This window comes from Pristiophorus japonicus, chromosome 5 (genome assembly GCF_044704955.1).
Source record: "Pristiophorus japonicus isolate sPriJap1 chromosome 5, sPriJap1.hap1, whole genome shotgun sequence".
Taxonomy (NCBI): Eukaryota; Metazoa; Chordata; class Chondrichthyes; family Pristiophoridae; genus Pristiophorus; species Pristiophorus japonicus.
Window position 1 is genome coordinate 201,474,282 of NC_091981.1, and position 27,254 is coordinate 201,501,535.

Sequence of the window (27,254 nt, forward strand, 5' to 3'; positions counted from 1 at the left end):
CCAAAATAATGTTTCATAATTTACCCCCTCAAGCTCATCATTTTGAGCACGATTAGAACCTGTCTGTTCCAGTATATACTACCTTAGTCTTTCAAATAGAGTTTCCTGCAATCATGAAAATCCTTACAAAAATCAAATAGTAACTAAAAAAAATCATCAAACCAAGCTGAGCCCATGATGTTTCACAACTTTTTTTATTTCAGTAAAGTATCATGCAGAAGTGGTTTTATATTTCTGTGGAAAATAACCCAAATTTAGTAAAATATTCACATTCAAAAACTTATGTCTTATAATTACAGCATGTATTTGGTTTTTAGGCCAACATCTTGTAAAATGGTAAATACAGGTGGTAATGGATTGGCAGTGTTTCATGGTAATATTTATCTACAGAAAGACCAGGATAACCTATTGCTTTAAGTAACTGTGAAGAAACATTGAAACATAGAAAATAGGTGCAGGAGCAGGCCATTTTTTTGTAAATAAAACTTTAAAATATAAGCATACAATGATTTATCAATACACCATATAAAAAGACTGGATTTCACTTTTATACAAATAGTGCGTCAACAATTTTTTTAAAAATTACTAAATCTCTAACATTTGCCTGCAAAAATGTACATAAATTTAAAAAGGGACACTATCCATACTGTTAAAACACGTTTTTATTTACCTTACTTTCCATTATCCTTCATCCATATAACTCAAGTCATCTTCCATACTTCACAAATGTTACCTTACCTTAATCAAATTTATCAACATGAATGGCCATCATTTGGAATTTGTTACAAATACCTAAAGATAAAATCAGAAATTGGAAACCCCACAAAAGAAAGTTCAACTGCGTTCAACACAGTGCTACAGAGCAGGACAGATGAGATATCGGTCCCCATTCCGCTCAGTTCCAAAGGATGCTGTGACATCTTGCAGCCACAACTGAGGGAAGTGTGGCACCTCCTAGCAGTTGGTTACAAGGATCAATGGCAGTAGTCTGCGTGCTTGTCCTCCCAGCTGCAAGTTGGCAGGCAATAATCAAAAAAATTATTTAGAGAAGAAAGTGAATTACAGCTTTGATACAAACTTGCCAAGAATGGTAAGTACAGAGTTTGGATGGGAATTAAATTGTTGCATGTAATTTTTGTTACCCAGAGCAGAATATCTTCTGTTGGATAGAGAGAGGAAAGATTATTTGGAGGATTAGAATGCAATTGAGGTTTCAGTTAAAGCGTAGAGTTTGAGTAACATTTTATAGGAGAATTTGGATCTGAGAAACAAAATGAATGGGAGGACATAGATTGTTAGTGGGCAAAATGGAAATTATCGCAGGTTGCTGATAGAACTTGGTAAACAGGGTAGGCTCCTGATGGCAATGCCATCTTGGGGGAGAGAATAGGTGGAAAAGCTTACTGAGACCCAAAATTTTAATTCGTTCAAATTTAAATGTTAAATTTTAACAATTTCTAATAATAATTCTGGCACCACTATTTGAATTTTTTAGATGATCTTGAAGATGGTTAAGATCATGAGTCTAACTGTTCATAGAACATAGAATGATACAGCACAGAAGGAGGCCATTGTCCCTGTGCCTATTATTCACCAAGATTCATTTACAAATGCTCCTAATTAAATGAGATTTCTTGTTGCTCATAGTAACAAGTGCATTTAAATTGATTTCTAATTTGTCGCCCAGCAATGTTCTGCAACAATTGCAGACTGTTGATGCTCTGCATGAACCACCTAGATTGCAAGGTTCATCTGGGGAGAAGTTAGTGAGGGGAAAATAAAAATAATGGTCACATCTGATTATTGCAATTAGCACTCAGGTGCAGTCCTGACTTGGGGAGACAAGGTCAATTCCGCTTGCCCCATGCTGCTATTTTGAGTGTCCGAGGAGAAATCTGTTTACTTACACTCACAGGCTTGTGTCATTTTTACCGTGAAGTGCTAGGGAGGAATTGCTACATAATCCAGTGATGATAAAGGTGCTGTTACCTTTAATAATTATAGATTTTAAGAAAATGGTACCAATTACGTTTGGATCCTCTCTCTATAGATGCTCCCTGACCTGCTGAGTGTTTCCAGCATTTTATGTTTTTATTTTAGATTTCCAGCATCGGCAGTATTTTGCTTTTGATCTAAGAATGAATTAGGTTGCATCTTGATGATAATCAGCTGTTGCATTTCAGAACCCAACCCTACTCCCAACCAAACTTTGCAATGAGGAAATGGAAAGCAGCAAACTGAAGAGTTGTAAGTTTGGGTTAAGCCAATGCAGGCTACAAAAATAGTTGTTTTTTTCTGGGGCAGGGAAGGGTGGAGGGGATATACTAGAGTGATGAGTAAAACAGGAGAAGAATAAAGTAATGCTGCACTTAATTACAGTTAAAAGTGAGATTTGGATTGTGTAAATTAGACACAAATCAGACTGTTTACCTATGTTTCAATGAAAAAAAAGTAACAGGGCAAGTAAATTGAATCATAAGAATCAGTGGCAGTCTGAAGATACAGTCTAAACAAATCAACAGGAGGAATATTGTCTTTTGTAAGCTTATGTAACATTCTGGGAAACACATCACTGGCATTTTGGCTATCTTCTCGTTTCACAATGATAGCCAGTACAGCACAATTCAAGGGTCCAGCGTACCTGGATAAGAGGACCTTTTACCAAATAATCATACATATTGCTTGGAATCGGTATTTAATGTTTTCTTTGAAATACTATGAAAATGTTTTTAAAGTTTCAGTTTAAAAAAGGTAAATTACTTACATGTTATAAATATGCAGGTGTTGTGGGAAGGAGAATGCTTTCAGCTATATGGAGGGGGACATTGTGAAACAAGACCTGACACTGCACCAGTGTCTGAAATATGGGTTATGACTGATTCTGCTTCAAACTTTGGGCATTATCTACACATATCAAATATGTAATTTAGTGATTAAAAAAAACTGGAATGCACTGAAGAAAAAAACTATAATCTATTTCATTACTAGGTTGCTTAAACCTAATTTAAAGTGTCAGAGTAAAGTTCCATCACCAGTAATATCTTAATGACTTTTAGTTAGGAGAAAATATTCACATTTGTCTCTTTCTTTCACCCCTATGGGAATATTTATAACCAGTACCACAGCATAGCTGCACCTGAAAGTCACCAGCATAATTTGGTCACCAGTTGGTGTGGAAAAGTCTGCTGGCCCATGTCATACCACAGAGTGTTTCTGACCTCCGGATGGCACTGCAACACCAAGGTACTCTGGATTCTCAGCTGCAGCATTAATAACGTGACCGTTCACCTTCGTATGTTTAGGAAGCAGATTCTGTTGGTATTCAGGATTGTCCAGGCTTACATTGCGAGTTACTGTCTGGTCCCAGTGATTCGGGTGCCCAAGATCCGCTTTGCTGATGGGTTGGGAGGCATTCACATACTCTGGGTTCTCCACTGCATTACTGAACGAGTTTAAATACTGAGAATCAGTAGCAGGACCCTTGCCATTCTGGTTGAGGGGCAAAAAAAGCTCCTGGTAGGCTGGGTTTTCCATATCCGAAACTGGGCTTTTCAAATGATCAGGAAGTGGACTCCTCTTAATTTGGTTTATGTATTCTATGTAAAAAAAAAAGGAAAGCATGTTAAAAAAATCAATCACAGAAAATAACATTCAGCTTTGCTTGTGACATAAATATGACCAGGTGAGGGAAACATGCTAAATTTTGGGCACGTGTTCTGAAATGATTTTCAGATCCTATAAATGAGACACAACAGCTTAAAAACCCAAACTGACAAACATATAATTTTTTTTAAATCACATCATTTCCTGATAAATTGTTCAACTGAGGTATTTTCTACTAAAGTAAGTAACCGATTGAATAGCCTGAATCAAAAAAAACTATTTGCAGAGTTCAGCTAGACAGCACATATTTCCCCAATGTATAAAACAATGGCGGTGGCAGCGACGGCAGTCGGAGGAGCCAGCATCGCAAGCGCGGAGCGGAGCATGAGGTTAAAGGGTGGCGGCAGCGACTGGGAGCGGCGGCTGATAGGAGAAGCCAGCATCGCGAGAGCGGAGCGGCACGGGAGGATAAAGGACGGCAGCAGCGACTGGGAGTGGTGGCAGATCAGAGAAGCCAGCTGGTGCAGAGGCAGAAAGTAAACAAAGAAGTAAAAAGAAATCGAAGTGTGACGTCACAGCCAAGCCACTGTTGCCAAAGGTTAAGTTAATTTAAGGGTTAAGTCATGGCAGGAGAGCCCAGACCCAAGTCATGCTCCTCCTGTGCTATGTGGGAAGTCAGGGACGCTTCCAGTGTCTCTGACTACTATGTGTGCAGGAAGTGTGTCCACCTGCAGCTCCTGACGGACCGCATTGCGGCACTGGAGCTGCGCATGGACTCACGCTGGAACATCTGCGATGCTGAGGATGTCGTGAATAGCACGTTTAATGAATTGGTCACACCGCAGGTAAAGGTTACACAGGCAGATAGGGAATGGGTGACCATCAGGCAGAGCAGTGGAAGGTAGGTAGTGCAGGGGTTCCCTGCGGTCATCTCCCTCCAAAACAGATATACCGCTTTGGGTACCGTTGGGGGAGATGACCCATCAGGGGAAGGTAGCAGCAGCCACGTTCATGGCACCATGGGTGGCTCTGCTGCATAGGAGGACAGGAAAAAGAGTGGGCGAGCTATAGTGGTAGGGGATTCTGTTGTAAGGGGAAGAGATAGGCATTTCTGCAGCCGCAATTGAGACTGTAGGATGGTATGTTGCCTCCCTGGTGCAAGGGTCAAGGATGTCTCGGAGCGGCTGCAGGACATTATGGCGGGGGAGGTTGAATAGCCAGTTGTCGTCGTGCATATAGGTACCAACGATATAGGTAAAAAATGGGATGAGGTCCTACAAGCTGAATTTAGGGAGCTAGAAGTTAAATTAAAAAGTAGGACCTCAAATGTAGTAATCTCAGGATTGCTACCAATGCCACGTGCTAGTCAGAGTAGAAATAGCAGGATAATTAAGATGAATACGTGACTTGAGGAATGGTGCAAGAGGGAGGGATTCAAATCCCTGGGACATTGGAACCGGTTCTGGGGGAGGTGGGACCAGTACAAACTGGACAGGCTGCACCTGGGCAGGACCGGAACCAATGTCCGAGGGGGAGTGTTTTCTAATGCTGTTGGGGAGCTTAAACTAATATGGCAGGGGGATGGGAATCTATGCAAGGAGACAGATGGAAGTAAAATGGCGGAAGAAGCAAAAGGTAGAAAGGAGTTAAAGAAAGACAGAGGGCAGAGAAATCAAAGGCAAAAATCAAAAAGAACCACATTACAACATCATTCTAAAAGGACAAAGAGTGCTAAAAAAACAAGCCTGAAGGCTCTGTGTCTCAATGCGAAGAGCATTCCTAATAAGGTGGATGAATTAACTGCGCAGATAGCTGTTAACGGATATGATGTAATTGGGATTACAGAGACATGGCTCCAGGGTGACCAAGGCTGGGAACTCAACATCCAGGGGTATTCAATATTCAGGAAGGATAGACAGAAAGGAAAAGGAAGTGGAGTAGTGTTGCTGGTTAAAGAGGAGATTAACGCAATAGTAAGGAAGGACATTAGCTTGGATGATGTGGAATCTGTATGGGTAGAGCTGTGGAACACCGAAGGGCAGAAAACGCTAGTGGGAGTTGTGTACAGACCACCAAACAGTGGTCGTGGGTTTGGGGATGGCATCAAACAGGAAATTAGGGATGCGTGCAAAAAAGGTACAGCAGTGATCATGGGTGACTTCAATCTACATATAGATTGGGCTAACCAAACTGGTAGCAATACAGTGGAGGAGGATTTCCTGGAGTGTATAAGGGATGGTTTTCTAGACCAATATGTTGAGGAACCAACTAGAGAGCAGGCCATCCTAGACTGGGTCTTGTGCAATGAGAGGGGATTAATTAGCAATCTTGTTGTGCGAGGCCCCTTGGGGAAGAGTGACCATAATATGGTAGACTTCTTCATTAAGATGGAGAGTGACAGTTAATTCAGAGACTAGGATTCTGAAATTAAAGAAAGGTAACTTTGATGGTATGAGACGTGAATTGGCTAGGATAAACTGGCGAATGATACTTAAAGGGCTGACGGTCGATAGGCAATGGCAAACATTTAAAGATCACATGGATGAACTTCAACAATTGTACATCCCTGTCTGGCGTAAAAGTAAAAAGGGGAAGGTGGCTCAACCGTGGCTAACAAGGGAAATTAGGGATAGTGTTAAATCCAAGGAAGAGGCATATAAATTGGCCAGGAAAAGCAGCAAACCTGAGGACTGGGAGAAATTTAGAATTCAGCAGAGGAGGACAAAGGGTTTAATTAGGAAGGGGAAAATGGAGTATGAGAGTAAGCTTGCAGGAACATAAAAACTGACTGCAAAAGCTTCTATAGATATGTGAAGAGAAAACAATTATTGCAGACAAATGTAGGTCCCTTGCAGTCAGAATCAGAAAGAAATGGCAGACCAATTGAACAAATACTTTGGTTCCGTCTTCACTAAGGAAGACACAAATAACCTTCTGGAAATACTAGGGGACAGAGGGTCGAGTGAGAAGGAGGAACTGAATGAAATCCTTAATATTCAGGAAACTGTGTTAGAGAAATTGATGGGATTGAAGGCTGATAAATCCCCAGGGCTTAATCGTCTGCATCCCAGAGTACAAAAGAAAGTGGCCTAGAAATAGTGGATGCATTGGTGATCATTTTCCAACATTCTATATACACTGGATCAGTTCCTGTGGATTGGAGGGTAGCTAATGTAACCCCACTTTTTAAAAAAGGAGGGAGGAAGGAAAGCAGTGACAGGATTGGTCCAAGTCAGCATGGATTTATGAAAGAGAAATCATGCTTGTCAAATCTTCTGGAATTTTTTGAGGATGTAACTAGTAGAATGGACAAGGGAGAACCAGTGGATGTGGTGTATTTGGACTTTCAAAAGGCTTTTGACAAGGTCCCACACAAGAGATTAGTGTGCAAAATTAAGGCACATGGTATTGGGGGTAATGTATTGACGTTGATAGAGAACTGGTTGGCAGACAGGAAGAACATAAGAATTAGGAACAGGAGTAGGCCATCTAGCCCCTCGAGCCTGCTCCGCCATTCAATAAGATCATGGCTGATCTGGCCGTGGACTCAGCTCCACTTACCCGCCCGCTCCCCGTAACCCTTAATTCCCTTATTGGTTAAAAATCTATCTATCTGTGATTTGAATACATTCAATGAGCTAGCCTCAACTGCTTCCTTGGGCAGAGAATTCCACAGATTCACAACCCTCTGGGAGAAGAAATTCCTTCTCAACTTGGTTTTAAATTGGCTCCCCCGTATTTTGAGGCTGTGCCCCCTAGTTCTGGTCTCCTCGACCAGTGGAAACAACCTCTCCGCCTCCATCTTGTCTATCCCTTTCATTATTTTAAATGTTTCTATAAGATCACCCCTCATCCTTCTGAACTCCAACGAGTAAAGATCCAGTCTACTCAATCTATCATCATAAGGTAACCCCCTCATCTCCGGAATCAGCCTAGTGAATAGTCTCTGTACCCCCTCCAAAGCTAGTATATCCTTCCTTAATAAGGTGACCAAAACTGCACGCAGTACTCCAGGTGCTGCCTTACCAATACCCTGTACAGTTGCAGCAGTAGGAATAAACGGGTCCTTTTCAGAATGGCAGGCAGTGACTAGTGGGGTACCGCAAAGTTCAGTGCTGGGACCACAGCTATTTACAATATACATTAATGATTTTGACGAAGGAATTGAAGGTAATGTCTCCAAGTTTGCAGATGGCACTAAATTGGGTGGCAGTGTGAGCTGTGAGGAGGATGCTAAGAGGCTGCAGAGTGACTTGGACAGGTTAGGTGAGTGTTCAAATGCATGGCAGATGCAGTATAAGGTAGATAAATATGACGTTATCCACTTTGGTGGCAAAAACAGGGAGGCAGAATATTATCTGAATGGTGACAGATTAGGAAAAGGCGGGGTGAAACAGGACCTGGGTGTCATGGTACTTCAGTCATTGAAAGTTGGCATGCAGGTACAGCAGGCAGTGAATGCAGCAACTGGCATGTTGGCCTTCATAGCGAGAGGATTTGAGTATAGGAGCAGGGAGGTCTTGCTGCAGTTGTACAGGGCCTTGGTGAGGCCCCACCTGGAATATTGTGTTCAGTTATGGTCTCCTAATCTGAGGAAGGACATTCTTGCTATTGAGGGAGTGCAGCGAAGGTTCACCAGACTGATTCCCGGGATGGCAGAACTGACATATGAAGGAAGACTGGATCGACTAGGCTTATATTCACTGGCATTTAGAAGAATGAGAGGGGATCTCATAGAAACATATAAAATTCTGACGGGATTGAACAGGTTAAATGAAGGAAGAATGTTACTGATGTTGGTGAAGTCCAGAACCAGAGGTCACAGTATAAGGATAAGGGGTAAGCCATTTAGGACCGAGATGAGGAGAAACTTCTTAACTCGGAGAATTGTGAACCTGTGGAATTATCTACCACAGAAAGTTGTTGAGGCCAGTTCGTTAGAGATAGTCAAAAGGGAGTTAGATGTGGCCCTTATGGCTAAAGGGATCAAGGGGTATGGAGAGAAAGCAGGAATGGGTACTGAAGTTGCATGATAAGCCATGAAGATATTGAATGGTCGTGCAGGCTCGAAGGGCCGAATGGCCTCCTCCTGCACCTATTTTCTATGTTTCTATGAAATCAATGTAAATGACTTATAATTTAGCTCAACCACCTAAAGAGAACAATGTTGTTGTATTAGTTGCACAAACCTGGGGCAGGTTGGAACCATCCATTTATGTCGTCGTCATCAAGGAGGACTGTTGGATCAGAGCTATAGCGTAAAATTTCACTATCTTCTCTCTTAGGCATTCCTTGATGCTGCACAATTAACAATAGAAAAGGAAGAACATTTAATGGAATAGCTGATTTGTCTTTCGCAACTGACAATTTTAAATTTGTGGTATATACTAAGCCATGTTAGAATGAATTGCAAAGTCACATTTTCAGCTCCTCTTCTGCATGGTACAGCACATCTTATATTACTTTGTATACAACTTCGAACAAACTTGTCTTTTAAGCTAACCGCAAAGAACAAACAAAATTGTCTAAAGAGAATACGTTTAGCACAGTTTTACACATAATAAAACTATGCAGCATTTAATTTTTTGTTAGTACAGTTCAATGATGAACTTTATTATTTGCCTCTCCTTAACCATACACTGCAGTAAAAATGGAAACCCAGCTGAGCTGTTAAGTGTTTATTCAAATGATTTGAATTAGTTTCGCAGCTGCAAAAGCTTAATCGCCAGGACTTTCCTTGGCAGTTCTCAATTGACGGAATCCCCAGATAGACGCGACAACAGGTGATTTGCCGATCTGCCACCGAAGTTAAGGCAGCCAATCAGGAGAACCCCAAGGTAATTCTTAGCGAATGTTTTATATCGAGTGGACCACTAGTGAATAATGCAAGCATTTTCTTCAGAAACAGTCTCCCCATCTTTCCTAAAGGCACTGTTTTCTGCTGAGATACAGTCCCACAATTATCAACGGCTAACCCAGATACTTCACCCAACTGGCCATTCTTCTTGTAGAAGTTTAGATTGAGTGGTGACAAGTTAATCACCATCACCTTTCTTATCTAACTTCCCTGCCTCAGACTTATACAAATTACAACTTATTCAAAATTCTGGAGTTACAGTCTTACGCACACAAAGTTTCACATGCCCATTGTCATCACCTTCCCCAACATGCAATGGATTCCTCATCCCAGTGAATTGACTTTGAAATTCTTTTCCTCACTTTTGTATTTCTCCATGGTCTTGTCCCAATCTAACTTAAGGATCTCTTCCTGCCTTGGGTCCCTGCACCTCTCTCCTGCTCCATTCCCGGTGGCCGCTCATTCACCCACTATGCTCCTGTCCTCTAGTTCCCTCAAGGGAGAAATAAGGGGGCTGGAGAAAGCGAAAGACAAAGACTGCATTTATATAATACCTTATTATGTCTCAAACATTCTAAAGCGCTTCAGAATAAATTAGATTGTGAAGTTACTATGATTATATAGGTAAATCGTGGCAGCCATTTGCACAGCACCAGCCACCTAGAGTAAAAAAAAAACGTTTTTACTCCTTTGATAAGGTGAAGTGAAAAAAAATGAATTAAAAAAAATAGAAACATAGAAAATAGGTGCAGGAGTAAGCCATTTGGCCCTTCGAGCCTGCACCACCATTCAATATGATCATGGCTGATCATGCAACTTTAGTACCCCATTCCTGCCTTCTCTCCATACCCCTTGATCCCTTTAGCCGTAAGGGCCACATCTAACTCCCTTTTGTATATATCTAACGAACTGGCCTCAACAACTTTCTGTGGTAGAGAATTCCACAGGTTCACAATTCTCAGTGAAGTTTCTCCTCATCTCGGTCCTAAATGGCTTACCCCTTATCCTTAGACTGTGACCCCTGGTTCTGGACTTCCCAAACATCGGGAACATTCTTCCTGCATCTAACCTGTCCAATTCCGTCAGAATTTTATATGTTTCTATGAGATCCCCTCTCATTCTTCTAAATTCCAGTGAATATAAGCCTAGTTGATCCAGTCTTTCTTCATATGTCAGTCCTGCCATCCCGGGAATCAGTCTGGTGAACCTTCGCTGCACTCCCTCAATAGCAAGACTGTCCTTCCTCAGATTAAGAAACCAAAACTGTACACAATATTCAAGATGTACACTCACCAAGGCCCTGTACAATTGCAGTAAGACCTCCCTGCTCCGATACTCAAAACCTCTCGCTATGAAGGCCAACATGCAATTTGCCTTTTTCACCGCCTGCTGTATCTGCATGCCAACTTTCAATGACTGATGTACCATGACACCCAGGTCTCGTTGCACCTCCCCTTTTCCTAATCTGTCACCATTCAGATAATATTCTACCTTCCTGTTTTTGCCACCAAAGTGGATAACCTCACATTTATCTACATTATACTGCATCTGCCCACTCACCTAACCTGTCCAAGTCACCCTGCAACCTCTTAGCACCCTCATCACAGCTCACACTGCCACCCAGCTTAGTGTCATCTGCAAACTTGGAGATATTACATTCAATTCTTTTGGCAAAATCATTAATGTATATTGTAAATAGCTGGGGTCCCAGAATTGAACCTTGTGGTACCCCACTAGTCCACTCTACTAGTTACATCCTCAAAAAAATTCTAGAAGATTTGTCAAGCATGAAACAGGCCCGAGTGCTGCTAAATTCTGTTGATACAGTCGAGAAACTCGGTATTGAAACACATGGAACAGTGTGAAGTTGCTGTATTTGTGTGCGATATACTCACTAAATTTGGCAGAATTAGGTGAATGTTTTGTGGTGGAGGAGCAGCGAGAGATCGTGGCAGAGGAGTGATGAGAGATTGTGGCAGAGGTGCGGCAAATGAGGTACGGGGCCCAGAAGAGCCGAGGGCCGGGGGCAACACAGGCCAGCCCACACTGCGATATGTGTGCGCACTAATTCCGTGCAGCAGAGTAGGTCTCCAGTTGTCCTGGATAACCCTTGCCACTGGATAAAGGCCTAGCTCTGTCAAGCCCGTGTGGTGGCTGATGTGCAATGGTCACCACACATTAAAAAAATCCATGGACAGGCATCTTCCCCCCCTCGAGTTCAATTGGAATATCATTGAAACATCTGCAAACTCATTCCTTTTGGTGTGGAAACAAGTCATCCTCGTTGTGGGACTGCCTATGATGATGATGATGATGAAGAAAATGTAAATGATCTACATTATTCGACAGGAACAATATAATAGGCCTGAAATATAAATTCCTGCTTCTACTCTGTACACTAAGTAGATGGCTACTTAACTAAGATTGTAAGTTTGTCTCTCCCTCCCCATTCTGCTAAATTTGATTATATTTGTCATGTATGTATGCTTGGGGTTACTAGCCACCAGGTGGTGTGACTGTCGGAGGTCATTGGGCTGTACACACTGGTGTGCGGCCCAGGTATAAAAGGCAAGCCATCATGTAATGTATTCACTTTGGGCCCAAATAAAGCAGAGCCAGGTTCGTACCTATGTTGGTTTACCGTATTCGGTCTATCGAGTTGTCACATACATAACATTTGGCGACGAGGTAACTTAAGAACCTTCGCATGCAAAAATGAGCACAATTGGAATTCTGGAGAGATTCGTGGAGGGAGAGGGCAGATTTTGTAGCTCGCCTGGACCAGTACTTCGTGGCCAACAAAATGGAGGAACCCATTGACGCAGTTAGGTGCAGGGCGATCTTCCTCATGGTTTGCGGTCCGAAAATCTATGGACTCAAAGAATCTTCTCTCGCCTGCAAGTCCAACGGACAAGGACTATGAGGAATTGTGTGCTCTAATATGTGACCATCTCAAATCAAAAGGCGGCATCATCATCTCACAATATCGATTCTATAAGCACGTTCGTTCTGAGGGCCAGGACGTGTCGGAATTCGTTGCTGACTTAAGACATCTAGCGGGACCACGTAAGTTCAAAAACACGTTGGAGACATGCTGTGGGACTTTTTTGTAATCGGCATCAACCATGAGGTGATCCTGCGTAAGCTACTGGCGGCGGAGACGCTGGATTTGAGCAAGGCCATCACGATTGCCCAACGGTGATTGACAGTGCAGTGGTCAAGGTGTCATATGATGGTGTGGTTCATGATTTACCGTTATGGATTGTTCTCGGCAATGGTCCAATGCTGTTCGGCAGGAATTGGCTAGAAAAAAAATCATATGGAATTGGAACGATATCAAAGCACTGTCGTCGGAGGAGGATACTCCATGTGCTCAAAAGTGCTGAGCAAGTTCCCCTCGCTGTTTGAATTAGGCATCGGCAAATTCATGGGAGCCAAGGTGCAGATCCACCTGGAGTTGGATGCAAGACCCGTCCATCATAAAGCTCAGGCAATTCCGTACATGATGAGGGAGAAGGTCGAAATCGAACTGGACAGACTCCAACGTGAAGGGGTCATATCCCCCAGGTTGAATTTAACGAATGGGCCAGCCCCATTGTTCCTGTGTTGGAGTGATGACACGGTCAGGATTTGTGGAGACAACAAGGTTTCGATCAACCGAGTTTCGAAACAGGATCAATACCTGTTATCGAAGGCTGATGACCTGTTTGCAAAGCTAGCTGGGGGGAAGTCGTTCACTAAACTGGATCTGACGTCGGCCTACATGACACAGGAGCTGGTCGAGACGACTAAGAAACTTACGTGCATCAACACTCAAAGGGCTGTTTATCTACAACAGGTGTCCTTTCGGAATTCGCTCGGCTGCAGCCATATTTAAGAGGAACATGGAGAGTCTATTGAAGTCCGTCCCTAGAACCGTCGTGTTCCAAGATGACATCCTGGTCACAGGTCGTGACACCGCCGAAGATCTGAACAACGTAGAAGAGGTTCTACATCGACTGGACAAAGTGGGACTCAGACTGAAATGTTCGAAGTGCATCTTCATGGCACCAGAAGTCGAATTCCTGAGGAGGAAAATTTCTGCTGACGACATCAGACCTACGGACTTGAAAACCAAGGCCATCAAAAATGCACCCAAGCCTCAGAATGTGACGGAGCTGCGTTCATTCCTTGATCTACTCAACTACTTCGGTAATTTCCTACCTAGATTGAGCACTTCATTAGAGCCACTGCACATGCTGCGAAGAAAAGGCGACAACTGGGTTTGGGGTGCGTCTCAAGACAGAGCTTTTGAGAAAGCTACTTATCTGCTTTGCTCTAACAAGCTGCTGGTACATTATGATCTGTGCAAGTGTCTAGTATTGGCCTGTGATGCTTTGTCATATGGAGTTGGTTGCGTGCTCCAACAAGCTAATGAGTCGGGTAAACTACAACCTGTTGCGTATGCTTCTAAAAGTTTGTCAAAGCCCGAAAGAGCCTACATCATGGTAGAAAAAGAAGCATAAGCCTGTGTGTATGGGATTAAAAAGATGCAACAGTACCTGTTTGGTTTTCGGTTTGAACTGGAGACAGATCACAAGCCGCTCATTTCACTGTTCTCTGAAAACAAAGGTATCAATACCAATGCATCGTCCCACATCCAGAGGTGGGTGCTGACATTATCTGCTTATGATTATGTCATTCGCTGTAGACCTGGCACCAAGAATTGTGCCGATGCGCTGTTACCCATACCAGAGGTGGAGATGCCACAACCTGCAGACCTACTGTTAGTTATGGATGCTTTTGAAAGTGAAGGAACCCCTGTCACGGCTCAACAAGTTAAGACCTGGACCAGCCAATATTCGATATTATCGGTTGTGAACCGTTGTGTCCTTAGTGGTGATTGGTCTGCCATACCCAAGCAAATGGGTGATGAGACCAAACCTTACAACCGTCGCAAAGACGAACTATCCATTCAGTCAGATTGTTTACTGTGGGGTAATCGTGTTGTTATGCCTAAGAAAGGCAGAGAGAAATTTGTACATGATCTACATCCTGGTATTGTCATGATGAAAGCCATTGCCAGGTCTCATGTATGGTGGCCTGGAATTGACTCTGATCTGGATTCATGTATGCATCAGTGCAATACTTACATGCAGCTCAGTAAAGCACCAACAGAATCGCTGCTGAGTCTGTGGTTGTGGCCATCTAAACCATGGTCTAGGATCCACATCGACTTTGCAGGTCCCTTCCTGGGAAAGATGTTCTTAGTTGTGGTGGATGCATATTCCAAGTGGATAGAGTGTATAATCATGTCATCCACTACATCCACAGCTACCACTGAGAGCCTTCGTGTCATGTTTGCCACTTATGGTCTCCCCGACATCGTTGTAAACGACAACAGACCATGCTTCACTAGTCTGAAGTTTCAGGAGTTCATGAAACTCAATGGTATCAAACATGTGAGGTCAGCACCATTCAAACCCGCATCTGATGGTCAAGCAGAGCGTGCTGTCCAAACCATCAAACAGAGTATGAAACGTATAACTCAAGGTTCACTGCAGTCTCGCTTGTTACGCATATTGCTTAGTTACAGGACAAGAGCCCACACGCTTACCGGGGTACCTCCCTGCTGAACTATTGATGGAGAGGTCTCAAGACCAGGTTCTCTCTTGTCCACCCTGACTAGAACGATCATGTTGAATACAGACGTCAAAGTCAGCAGTGGTATCATGATCATGCTGCTGTGTCATGCAAAATTTCTGTTGACGATCCTGTGTGTGCACTAAATTATGGTCAAGGTCCCAAGTGGATTGCCGGTACTGTTAAGGCCAAGGAGGGTAACAGAGTGTTTATCTTCAACTTCAAGAATGGTCAATCATGCAGAAAACATGTTGATCAGATAAAGCTGCGGCACACTGATGAACCGGAACAGTCTGAGGAAGACACAATCAGTAACCAACCAACCTACCCTCAGTAATCAGAAGACTCCGCTGTCATCAATGAATCTGGATTTTGAATCCCTGACATGGTCATTGCCCCTCCCATCAGATCGGCTACCCAGCCCCCAGTCACAACAGACTCAGAACGCTCGCCCAAGGCTGGAGTTGAACTGAGACGATCAACTCGAGAGAGGAAAGCCTTGGACCGTCTCAATTTGTACAAAGACTGTTAGTAATATCTTAAAGGGGGATATTGTCATGTATGTATGCTTGGGGTTACTAGCCACCAGGTGGCGCCACTGTCGGATGTCATTGGGCTGTACGCACGTGTGCGTGCCAGGTAATGTAATCACCTTGGGCCCGAATAAAGCAGAGCCAGGTTTGTACCGGTGTTAGTTGACAGTATTCAGTCTATCGAGTTATTACACATAATATTTTTATTTTTTCATTCCCTCTAATTTTAGTTAACTTTAATAGTCCTTTAACAAATGATCTTGCAATGAAACATCCACAATAAATGACCTTGCAAGTTTTATAAGAATACAAGTACTCATCTACTTGCCCATCGAGGAAATAGATTTTCTTGCATCTCAGTTTAAATCTGCCTGAATTAATTGATTAGGTTGGCTGAATAAAAAAAGCCTGGTTAAGTACTGAATGTTGCTAAACTAATGGGGTCTTGTGTAGTTAAATTTCCTATTGATTTAACAAAATGTAACTACCGCTTAACATGTCTTTTTTAAACATTGGTGCCAATAATTACTGCAGAACGCAAAAAACTGAAGGCATGATTTTGCTTTTCTACTTACGCCATTTCTGCTTATCAAGGTTGATGAATTGTTGCTTGTCATACTCTGTTGACAAAAATCACAAGCAGAAGATAAGTGACTGGAAGAAACGTTGATAAAAATAGGAAGGAGACAGACCATTCAAAACTCTCTCGTGGCAAGATCCTTTTAATTTTCAGATGCTGCTAAATTAGAATCCAGTTTTCTTTGCTGAATGGAAATACCATGTCGTGTAAAGTGACATGATAAATCAAAACAGTGGCAGCAGCACACCATTATGCCCAGGACTATCAATATCAGAGTTTATAATATAAACCATCAAACTAAACTGAAAGCCAATGATATAAATTCATGGGACTATAATGCATGTCTAGGTATCGCACCATCATGAATGAGAAACTCCTTAAGTCATATATAATTCTGATACTTAATGGGCTCATTCTTAAAATATAATGTATAATGGTTCTTAAGCATAAATATTAAATGTTACTGGCCTAATTATCCCTTTTTTTTGCACATGAAACGATCTACAGGTGCGACCTCCAAAATCGGTAGTTCCGGAATCAAGATACTGGGCCGATCTGTGGCAGGGGGCGGGGTCATCCGGAAACTGGAAAATGTTCCAAAATCCGGACTGCCTGCCTCGACCCCTAACCTCTCTCTCCCTCCCCCCTCCCCCCTCCCGCCAAACATTCAACGGCCTGACCAATCCCCCCCGACCTCCGGCAGCCCGACCGACCCCCCCCCCCCCCCCCCGACCTACCGATCCCCCCGGCCTCGACCTGACCAATCCCCCCCGACCTCCGGCAGCCCGACCGACCCCCCCCCCCCCCCCGACCTACCGATCCCCCCGGCCTCGACCTGACCAATCCCCCCCGACCTCCGGCAGCCCGACCGACCCCCCCCCCCCCCCCGACCTACCGATCCTCCCGGCCTCGACCTGACCAATCCCCCCCGACCTCCGGCAGCCCGACCGACCCCCCCCCCCCCCCCGACCTACCGATCCCCCCGGCCTCGACCTGACCAATCCCCCCCGACCTCCGGCAGCCCGACCGACCCCCCCCCCCACCTCGACCTATACCGATCCCCCCGGCCTCGACCTGACCGAGCCTCCCGTCCTCCAGCAGCCCAACCGACCCCCCCCCCCACCCCCGACCTACCGATCCCCCCCGGCCTCGACCTGACCAATCCCCCCCGACCTCCGGCAGCCCGACCGACCCCCCCCCCCCACCCCGACCTATACCGATCCCCCCGGCCTCGACCTGACCGAGCCTCCCGTCCTCCGGCAGCCCAACCGACCCACCCCGAGCGAGTCCCCCGTCCTCCGGCGGCCCAACCGATTTGGCATTGAATTAAGTATTCTTACTTATATTTCCTGGTTTAGACTGCGTGTCTCAGTAAGGAGTTTTCAATCTGATTGGTAAAGGAGATGCATAGTTGCTTGCCCCTTTAACACAGGTCACAGATCCCCAAGTAGAGGGCACTGCGCTATTTCGGCTTTCTAATTATCACAAATCGCATTGCAAAAGCCCACAGAAAGTTTGCGGACAAGTGTGAATAGAATGATCGGATTGCGCCATTGGTTCGCCGCTGATGACAAAATCTGGGCCATTAGTAGCACTAATATTATAAAGTATTGGAGGAAGTATCTCCATGTTTTTCCCAACAATTCAGACTAAGCCATGCTGCTGGAACATGGAGAAAGAGAGACAATGAAGCTTTACAGTGCCACACAAATGAGTAAAATTTATGATGTTTATAATTGTCTTTAGTAACAAAATCAAATGGAATTAAATTTTTTAAATATGCAGTTATCGCAGAAAAATAATGTACACTTGCTTTAAGAAACAGCTCCTGGTCTTGGCATTAGATTATATGCAATAGTGATATACATGCAAAAAGGATGTTGTGAAATTAATTCAGAAATTAAGAAACTCACCACTGATGTACATAATGGTGTCCTTGATGTGGAAGGACTGTTGAAGAATCCTGGATGAGGAACAAGGTATTCATCGGCATCCACAATATCTTCCATATCTTCTTCCTCCATTATGGTGCGATAGAATCTCGAGTCAGTTGGGCTTGGTAGATGCATGCGATCATCACCCTAGCAGAACAATCAGGCTATTAAAACTTCATTCATGACCATGGCACAATTAGAAATCATGTTTTATAGATGCAAATAAAGCAGAGATTTAAAAGCATAATACTCTACAATCTTTGAAGGTAAAAAGACCATTTTAAATTTTTGTTTCTAAAAAGATGCAACTAAATATCACTTTCAGTAATGCTGTTCCAATCTTGGTATAGTTTATTAAAGAACACCTGTTAATCCACACTGCAAGAATAATCTTAGAATATTCTCTTTGGAAACCAACCAAAATTATTACAGATGATATTTGATATGATTTCTCTGTCTTGTTAGCATGGACAGGTAATTCACAATTTGGAATCTCATGCATACCAGCTTCAAGAAATGCCTTTGTTTTATTTGGAACATTGTAGAAAGTTTAAATGGTACATCATCCTCTTACTGGTAGAGCTGGCACTGTTAATTATATAGCAACAAGCTAGCAAGATATAAACATCTTTCTCCTAGCATTCTTGTTGGATTGTTTACTTAGTACAACCGTCATATACAGAGGCCACATTAAGCTTTTCAATGGCATGATATGTAATGATGGTCAGAGCCCACTTATCACTGTTACCATGTGCAGACAGCTTACACTCTGCAAGCTTTTACTTGCATGGTGGAAATCCAGAAGAAGGATGGCCCTTTAAAGTAATAAGACAATCAATAGTTTTCTGTGCTGTGGTCAGTGACCTCTGGTTTAAAAGTCCTGGGCGTCAGTTTCCACATGTACACTGATGACACCCAGCTCTACCTCACCATCACTTCTCCCAACCCCTCCACGGTCTCTAAACTGTCAGACTGCTTGTCCGACATGCAGTTCTGGACGAGCAGAAATTTTCTCCAATTGAATATTGGGAAGACCGAAGCCATTGTTTTCATTCCCTGCCACAAACTCAGTTCCCTAGCCATTGACTCTATTCCTCTCCCCAACTTCTGTCTGAGGCTGAACCAGACTGTTCGTAACCTTGGTGTCATATTTGACACTGAAATGAGCTTTCGACCACATATCTGCAGCATAACTAACACGGTCTATTTCCACCTCTAACATCGTCCATCTCCACCCTTGGCTCAGCTTATCCCTGCTGAAGCCCTCATCCATGCCTTTGTTACCTCTAGACTTGACTATTCCAATGCAATCCTAGCTGGCCTCCCACATTCGACCCTATTTAAACTAGAGATAATCCCAAAACTCAGCTGCCCGTCTCCTAACTCACACCAAGTCTCGCTCACCCATCACCTGTGTGCTCGCTGACCTACATTGGCCCCCAGTTAAGCATCACCTCAATTTCAAAACTCTCATCCTTGTTTTCAAATCCCTCCTAAGCCTCGCACCTCCCTATCTCTAATCACCTTCAGCCCCACAACCCCCGAGATGTCTGTGCTCCTCTAATTCTGCCCTCTTGAGCATCCCTGATTATAATCACTCAATCTATAACTGCCTAGGCCCTAAGCTCTGGAAGTCCCTCCCTAAACCTCTCTACCTCTCTTTCCTCCTTTAAGACACTCCTTCAAACCTATCTCTTTGATCAAGCTTTTGGTCATCTGCCCTAATTTCTTATGTGGCTTGGTGTTAATTTTTTTTTGTCTTATAACACCCGTGACGCGCCTTGGAACGTTTTACAATGTTAAAGCCTCTATATAAATACATGTTGTTGTTACCTGAATTACAAGGTAGCGTGGTGGATCTCGGGCCATTCGGGAGAATTCGGAAGTCAGCTCACGGAATCTAGGCCGACTTTCTGCATCAATCATCCAACCTAATTCACAAAGATAATTAAGGAGACATTTCACTCTGTAGCTATTGATCAAAGTGCATAATTTCAGTTTAATAAATCAAATTTCACTAGATTAAACTCCAAGCACAACACTTGTATAATCCCAATTCCAGTAGAAAATGTCTAGTTATTCATTGCTCAGCACAACGAATCCTGTATTCCAGTACAGGCCAATCCCCTTCCGCTAACTATCTACTTGTAAAAAAACTAAAACTTGCATAATAATTAAACTTCTTTATTTAGATTCAGCAATTAAACGAGTGATCAAAAGTATGAAGGTGCAAATGCAAAACTTAAAAGAAACAGCTATAGATTGAGATTTATTGTGCAATCATAATATAAAAGATTGCATCAGTTGCAAAAGTATAAATGGAGGCATTTATACTGGCATGAGAATGAAGTGGCATGAGAATGAAGTGGAATTAAATTCCCTGGAGTAGGTAGTTTCACTCCACTTAGCTTTGGGGTCAGTTGAGCCTGTACACCTGATTTGTATTTCACAAGTTAAGCATTGGTGCAAAGCCAAATCCACTTTGCCCTGACTCTAAACTTGTAGTGTGAATGCATCAAAGATAAATGCAGCAATCCTTGCAAGATAATTATTAATTTATCAGGATTAAGTTACTGCACAGACACACAAGGGGATTCTAATTTTTCTGGTGAGTATATTTGTTTTTTTATTCATTATGTTGAAAAAGGCAGCAGGCAGGAGCTGTTTGCCGCAAACATTAAACAAGAGCTAGTTAAATCAAATACAGCTTGCTTTTTTGAGAGTCTGATCACAAATGACATAATATAGCCATGATCTTATTGAATGGTGGAGCAGGCTCAAGAGGCCAAATGGCCTACTCCTGCTCCTATTTCTTATGTTCTTCTGTTTTTATGTTACAGGAACAGATTGTAAAACCTTTGAAAATCATGGTAAACAGAGCACACATACAAGGACTAAAAACAAGACTTGCTTTAATATTATTCTTCATAATTTTCCCTGGTCCTCCCAAACAATTTTCAGCCAACCTTGCTTCAAACATTAATTCATGCTGGGGCATGGTCTCTGCCAGCACTGAAGCTCTTCAGCATCTTATCCAGTGGCCATTTGTCATGTGTGAACCTAGACAGGGCATGTCAGCAGGCTCTTTGGCATTGGAACACATCATTTCCACACAAATTCACTTTCCTGGAAGGCTCACAAGTTAGCCATTAAGAGCAAGAATCTTGTGGCACTGTGGTAAATTATAGTAACCTTAGCATCACCCCTTGAGATCAGTTAGCTCATCAAATACCAGGAATAAACTTTGAGCCTTCCTGGTCTGTAGGGCTTGTTCTCAGACCAGGTAGTACATTTATAACGGCACCATTGGGAAACTAAGATTTTAACTGTTATATCTTCCTCCCCCCAAAAAAAAAACCAAGTTCAATATAAGTAAAATATTCCTATAAACAACTTACATTTAACCATGATCATATACACATCAATTGTACAGATCGGAGGTTGTGGCAACCGTTCCCCCTTCTCCAAGATAGATGGGATTTCACAGGCAGGAATTCCATCGTAGGGCTTAGACCCAAATGTCATTAGTTCCCAAATGGTTACACCTAAGAAACAAAACATGTAGTGTAGTTCTAAAGAGGCAACAGCTAATCACTGCACGATCTCTGGTAGCAATCAGAACTTTTGATAGTTCTCCACCTTCCTGGCCCAGGAACACTGAAAGCAAAAGTACGTACCTCACCTCCAATGCACCCCCTCTTCAGTGAGATAATGAGCCATGGAACTAACCATTACTCCTTCAATTATGGAATAACACTCTGGAAATTAATAGGGTTCCTACCACATTCTCTGGTCTTCCCTAAGTGGTGCTAACTATCACCCTGTGAGACCATTATGTTCATGCTAAAATATGTATAAGCAAGAGAATACCCAGAAGTAAGACACAGCAAGCTAGTACTGAAAAGCTTCAAGACAGTCAATCTACGAGGGGTTAAAATATTCTCTTTAATGAAACAGCCTGTTAGACTTCAAAATGCAATGCCATATATGAGCAATGTAATTCTGATGTCAACCTCACAGACTTCAATTTCACTAGTAGAATTGAGGTAAATTTTTACAAGTTAGCTCTCCTAGCACAGAATCTTGCTTGATCGGAGGACAATCACGTGTGGAGATCAACACACCCAATTTGTGGCCCACCTATTAAGCTCCGTGCCAAGAAAGCCACTGAGAAAAATGTCCACTATATACTGCAGTCCTATGGCCTTTGAATAAAGAACTGTCAATCTGTCAAATTCAGAGAACAGTGGAGCTTGTGGCATGGAGAATGATTTGACAAAAAGTATTCCAGGTTTTACATATCTATTAATGCACATTTAATGTAATTAGAATCAAGAATAAAGAGTCTAGTGACTAATTTTAAGGCTAGGTCACCTCCACCCACATCCTTATACTTATCACCACTCACATCCACATCCACATCCCTTACCCACTTCCAACCCCACCTCCTTCTGTGTCTGTCCCTAGGAAAAAACTCCTCCAACTCACTGAAAACTGGACTTTCAAACTTACAACTGTTGAGCCTTTTGCCCTCCATTCGTTACAATAATTTTGCAGCTGCTGATCTGCTGAATTGCTCCCTATTCACTACCACCTTTGGTGCCCTTGTTCTCAGCAAAACTTTAACTCTCATCCGGTCAATCCCTCTGGTATGACTTTTTAAAAAAAATATAAGGAGACAGACTCACTAATTTTCACTATTAACAATTTCAGGACATCTCAATTATGTACTTTTGAAATTTAGTCACTGTTGTAATGTAGGGAAATGCAGCAAAGTCCAACAACAATGGAGATAAATAATCTGAGAATCTGTTTTAGTTGTGGTGGTTGACCAGGTCACTGGGAGAACAGGAGAACTCCCCTGCTCCTCCTTGAATAGTACCATGAGATCATTTACACCTGCCCGAGGAGGCAGATGGGGCACCGGTTTAACACATTATCCAAAAGACCGTATCTCAGTACTGCAGTGTCATCATAGATTATGTACTCAACTCACGTGAGTGGGACTTGAACCCACAACCTTCTGGCTCATAGGCGAGTGCTATCACTGAGCCAGGGCTTACACCCTGGAACAGGATTACATGCCTCAGAGGCAAGAGCACTACCACTGAGCCAATGAGAGTTGAGACTTGATGAAATTTTTCTCACATTTTCAATATCGAGAACTAGTGACTTACCATAACTCCAGATGTCACTCTGATGGGTGAATGTTCGATGAAGGATTGATTCCAATGCCATCCATTTGATGGGTAACTGCAGAGAGGAGGAAGAGAAATCTGTTTGATATTTAACAGTAACAATTAGATAGTTGACTTCCAAATCAGATTATTAAATGATTTGATAGGGTAGAGAGAGAGAAAATATTTCCTCTGGCGAGGGAGTCCAGAATAAAGGAGCATAATCTTAAAATTAGAGGTGGGCCACTCAGGGGTGATGTCAGGAAACACTTCTTCACACAAAGGGTAGTGGAAATCTAGAAAACTCTCACCTAAAAACTGTTGAGGCTAGGTCAATTGAAAATTTCAAAACTGAGATTGATAGATTTTTGTTAGTTAAATTGTATTAAGGGATATGAACTAAGGCAGGTAAATGGAGTGGAGATATAGATCAGCCATGATCTAATTGAATGGAGCTTGAGGGGCTGGAAGGCCTAATCCTGTTGCTATGTTCCTAAAAATTCTTTGTAACTTATGGATAGATTTCTAGAGCATTAGGCAATTGTAATATCTGTGTAATATTAACTGGTGAATTACATACTGGAGCAGTAGCACGAGGATACAGATTTGAACTCCAGAATGCTGAGTTGCTGATTTATTTGGCTTTTTCCCATTGTCTCTCTTTTAAAGAGTTGGTCTCACTCATTTTCAACTCAGTTAAAATGGCCAAAGTAAAAACTACCTTGCTTCCAGAGTACTAATGACATCAGGGTAACCAGCTCATGACTTATTGAGCATCTGACAGGGCTGACTTAATATCAGTTAATATAACTGTTAACTCAAGGTATAAAAACAGAAAATGCTAGAAATCACAGCGGATCTGTTGAGAGAAAAACAGAGTTAACGTTTCAGGTTGATGACCCTTTGTCAGAAATGGCGAGTGTTCAAAAAGAACAGATTCTTAAGGAGCACTGAAAGGGGGAGGGGAAGAAAGAACACAAGGGAAGGTCTGAGATAGGGTGGAAGGCAGGAGAGATTAGACACACAAAAGGGATGATGGGCTGAATTGAAATGGTAATGGCAGAAGTTAGAAAAAGGTCAGTCAAGATAGGGTGTGAATGGCAGAATAATGACCAGCTGCCATTGGGGGAAAAAAAATACATAAGATTGGGTGGGGGGCGGGGAGCCAAAAAAGGACAGAGGTTACCTGAAATTGTTGAACTTGATGTTGAGTCCAGAAGGCTGTAAAGTGCCTAAACAAAAGATGAGGTGCTGTTCCTCAAGCTTGCGTTGAGCTTCATTGGAACAGTGTAAGAGGCCGAGAATGGAGTTGGCGGAGTGGAAGTGGAGCGGGGAATTAAAGTGTCAGGCGACCGGAAGCTCAGGGTCACGCTTACGGACTGAATGGAGGTGCTCCGCAAAGCAGTCACCCAATCTGCGTTTGGTCTCCCCAATGTAGAGACCACCACATCATGAGCAGCGAATACAGTATACTAAATTGAAAGTAGTACAAGTAAATCGCTGTTTCACCTGACGGAGTATTTGGGGCCCTGGATTGTGGGAAGGGAGGAGTAAAAAGGGCAGGTGTTGCATCTCCTGCGCTTGTACGGGAAGGTGCCATGGGAAGGGGACGGGGTTCTGGAAGGGACTACGGAATGGACCAGGGTGTCGCGGAGGGAGCGGTCCCTTCAGAAGGCTGAGAGGGGAGGGGGAGGAGATGTGATTGGTGGTGGGATCACGCTGGAGGTGGCGGAAATGGCGGAGGATGATCCGTTGAATGTGGAGGCTGGTGGGGTGAAAGGTAAGGACAAGGGGAATCCTGTTGTGGTTCTGAGAGGGAGGGGAAGGAGTGAGAGCAGAGGTGCGGGAAATAGAATGAACATGGTTGAGGGCCATGTTAACCACATGTCAGAGGCACTAGTGTGAAAGGTGGCATCATCAGAGCAGATGCAATGGAGACGGAGAAACTGGGAGAATGGAAGAGAGTCCTTACAGGATGCGGGGTGGGAGGAAGTGTAGTCCAGGTAGCTGTGGGCTTTCGTGGATACTGGTCGATAACCTATCCCCAGAAATGGAGACGGAGAAGTCGAGGAAGGGAAGGGAAGAGTCAGAGATGGGCCATGAGAAGGTGAGGGAAGGGTGGAAATTGGATGCAAAGTGAATGAAATTTTCAAGTTCTGGGCGAGAGCAGGAAACGGCACCAATATAGTCATCAATGTACCGGAAAAAGAGGTGAGGGAGGGGACCCGAGTAGGACTGGAAAAAAGAATGTTTCACATATCCCACGAAAAGGCAGGCATAGCTAGGACCCATGCGGGTTCCCATAGCAACACCTTTAACTTGGAGAACGCGAGTGGAGTTAAAGGAAAAGTTATTCAATGTGAGAACAAGTTCAGCCAGGCAAAGGAGGGTGGTGGTGGATGGGGACTTGGTTGGGCCTCTGCTCGAGGAAGGAGCGGAGCGCCCTCAGGTCATCTTGGTGGAGGATGGAAGTGTAGAGGGATTGGACATCCATGGTGAAAATGACATGGTTTGTTTCAGGAAACTGGAAACTGTTAAAGTGACAGAGGGCATCGGAGGAGTTGCGGATGTAGATGGGAAGAGAGTGGACAAAGGGAGAAAAAAAAAAAAGAGTCGAGATAGGAAGAAATATGTTCTGTGGGCAATAACAGGCTGAAACGATGGGTCTACGGGAGCAGTCCTGTTTGTGGGTCTTGTGAAAGAGATAGAAGCTGTGTTTTTTCTAGATAGGGTGTGAATGGTGGAATAATGACCAGCTGCCATTGGAGACAAAAGAGGGGGAAAAAAACAAGATCAGGGGGAGGGGGCATCATCTCTTTTGTCTCTCTAATCTCTCCTGTCTTCCACCCTATCACAGACCTTCCCTTTTGTGCTTTCTGCCCTTTCTCAAGAATCTGTTTATTTCGAACATTCGCCAGTTCGGACGACGGGCCATCAACCTGAAACGTTAACTGTTTTTCTCTCCACAGATGCTGCCTGACCTGCTGAAATTTCCAGCATTTTCTGTTTTTATTCCAGGTTCCAGCATCTGCAGTATTATGCTGTTGCATAAACTCAAGGTAGTTCAGGATGTATAATTACACATTAGATTAACTGTGCATACCTATTGTGCTTCAATGCAATTTTTTGAACGTAGAAGATGCAAGCCATATCCCCTGCTTACATCATCAATTGTGTTTAAGCATTACAAATACAACATAGAAAAACTGCAAAGAACAATATTAAATTAACTATTTGATTTATTAAAAATGTACTGATATGAGACATCTTATTAGAAGTGTGGCAAAATACATTCATTTCTGCAGTCCCTACGACCTGTACTTTCTTATTGCAACCAGAGCTCTGCTACTTTATTCTTCTCCTACATCTTTACCAACGGTGTGTTGCAAGGTTACCCATTCAATTGCACGGTTTTGTTGATAGATGCAGATGGTCAACAATCACCTCCTATTTCTAGGTAAGCCAATGTGAGTTACAGTAGTGTCTAATTCAATGGGACACATAGTATCACTAACCATCAATAATTAATCACCACACCTGTGCTGCATTCTAGCCTGTTATTTAGAGATACTAGCTCTTACTTTGCCACCATCTTCATGGTATTCTTTTTCATCCACATCCAGTAGTCTGGCAAGACCAAAGTCAGTAATCTTTATGTGCTGTGGTGCCTTTACCAGAACATTCCTTGCTGCCAAGTCCCGATGTACCAACCTTCGCTCTTCCAAATAGCTCATTCCCTGTAAAAAGAAATACACCATGATTGTGCTGTAAGATTTTGTAAATCAACTTCAGAGTTGTTTCCAGCGACTCCCCACCCCAGGAAATATAAAATAACCTTATTATTCCCCCTACTTCGAACCACTGCCTCGGGCTGAACCACAGACATAAACTTTACTGTAGGATGCTGAATGTTGATAATGTTCTGATGTCCAAAGACTTCTGAAATAA

The 27,254-nt window shown here is 43.1% G+C and overlaps 1 protein-coding gene across 1 annotated transcript in view; it reads right to left on the reverse strand.

Moving 5' to 3' along the window:
- Positions 1–204: 204 nt before the first annotated feature.
- Positions 205–27,254, reverse strand: part of egfra (epidermal growth factor receptor a (erythroblastic leukemia viral (v-erb-b) oncogene homolog, avian)) — a 366,184-nt gene continuing 339,134 nt past the window's right edge. The window contains exons 21-28 of the mRNA XM_070881226.1: positions 26,888–27,043; positions 23,307–23,382; positions 21,528–21,674; positions 19,963–20,060; positions 18,109–18,276; positions 16,191–16,235; positions 8,793–8,901; positions 205–3,596 (exon numbers count right to left, since the gene is read on the reverse strand). Coding sequence (XP_070737327.1) covers positions 3,196–3,596; positions 8,793–8,901; positions 16,191–16,235; positions 18,109–18,276; positions 19,963–20,060; positions 21,528–21,674; positions 23,307–23,382; positions 26,888–27,043 — 1,200 coding nt within the window. The 3' untranslated portion in view covers positions 205–3,195. The remainder of the gene's footprint in view (positions 3,597–8,792; positions 8,902–16,190; positions 16,236–18,108; positions 18,277–19,962; positions 20,061–21,527; positions 21,675–23,306; positions 23,383–26,887; positions 27,044–27,254) is intronic.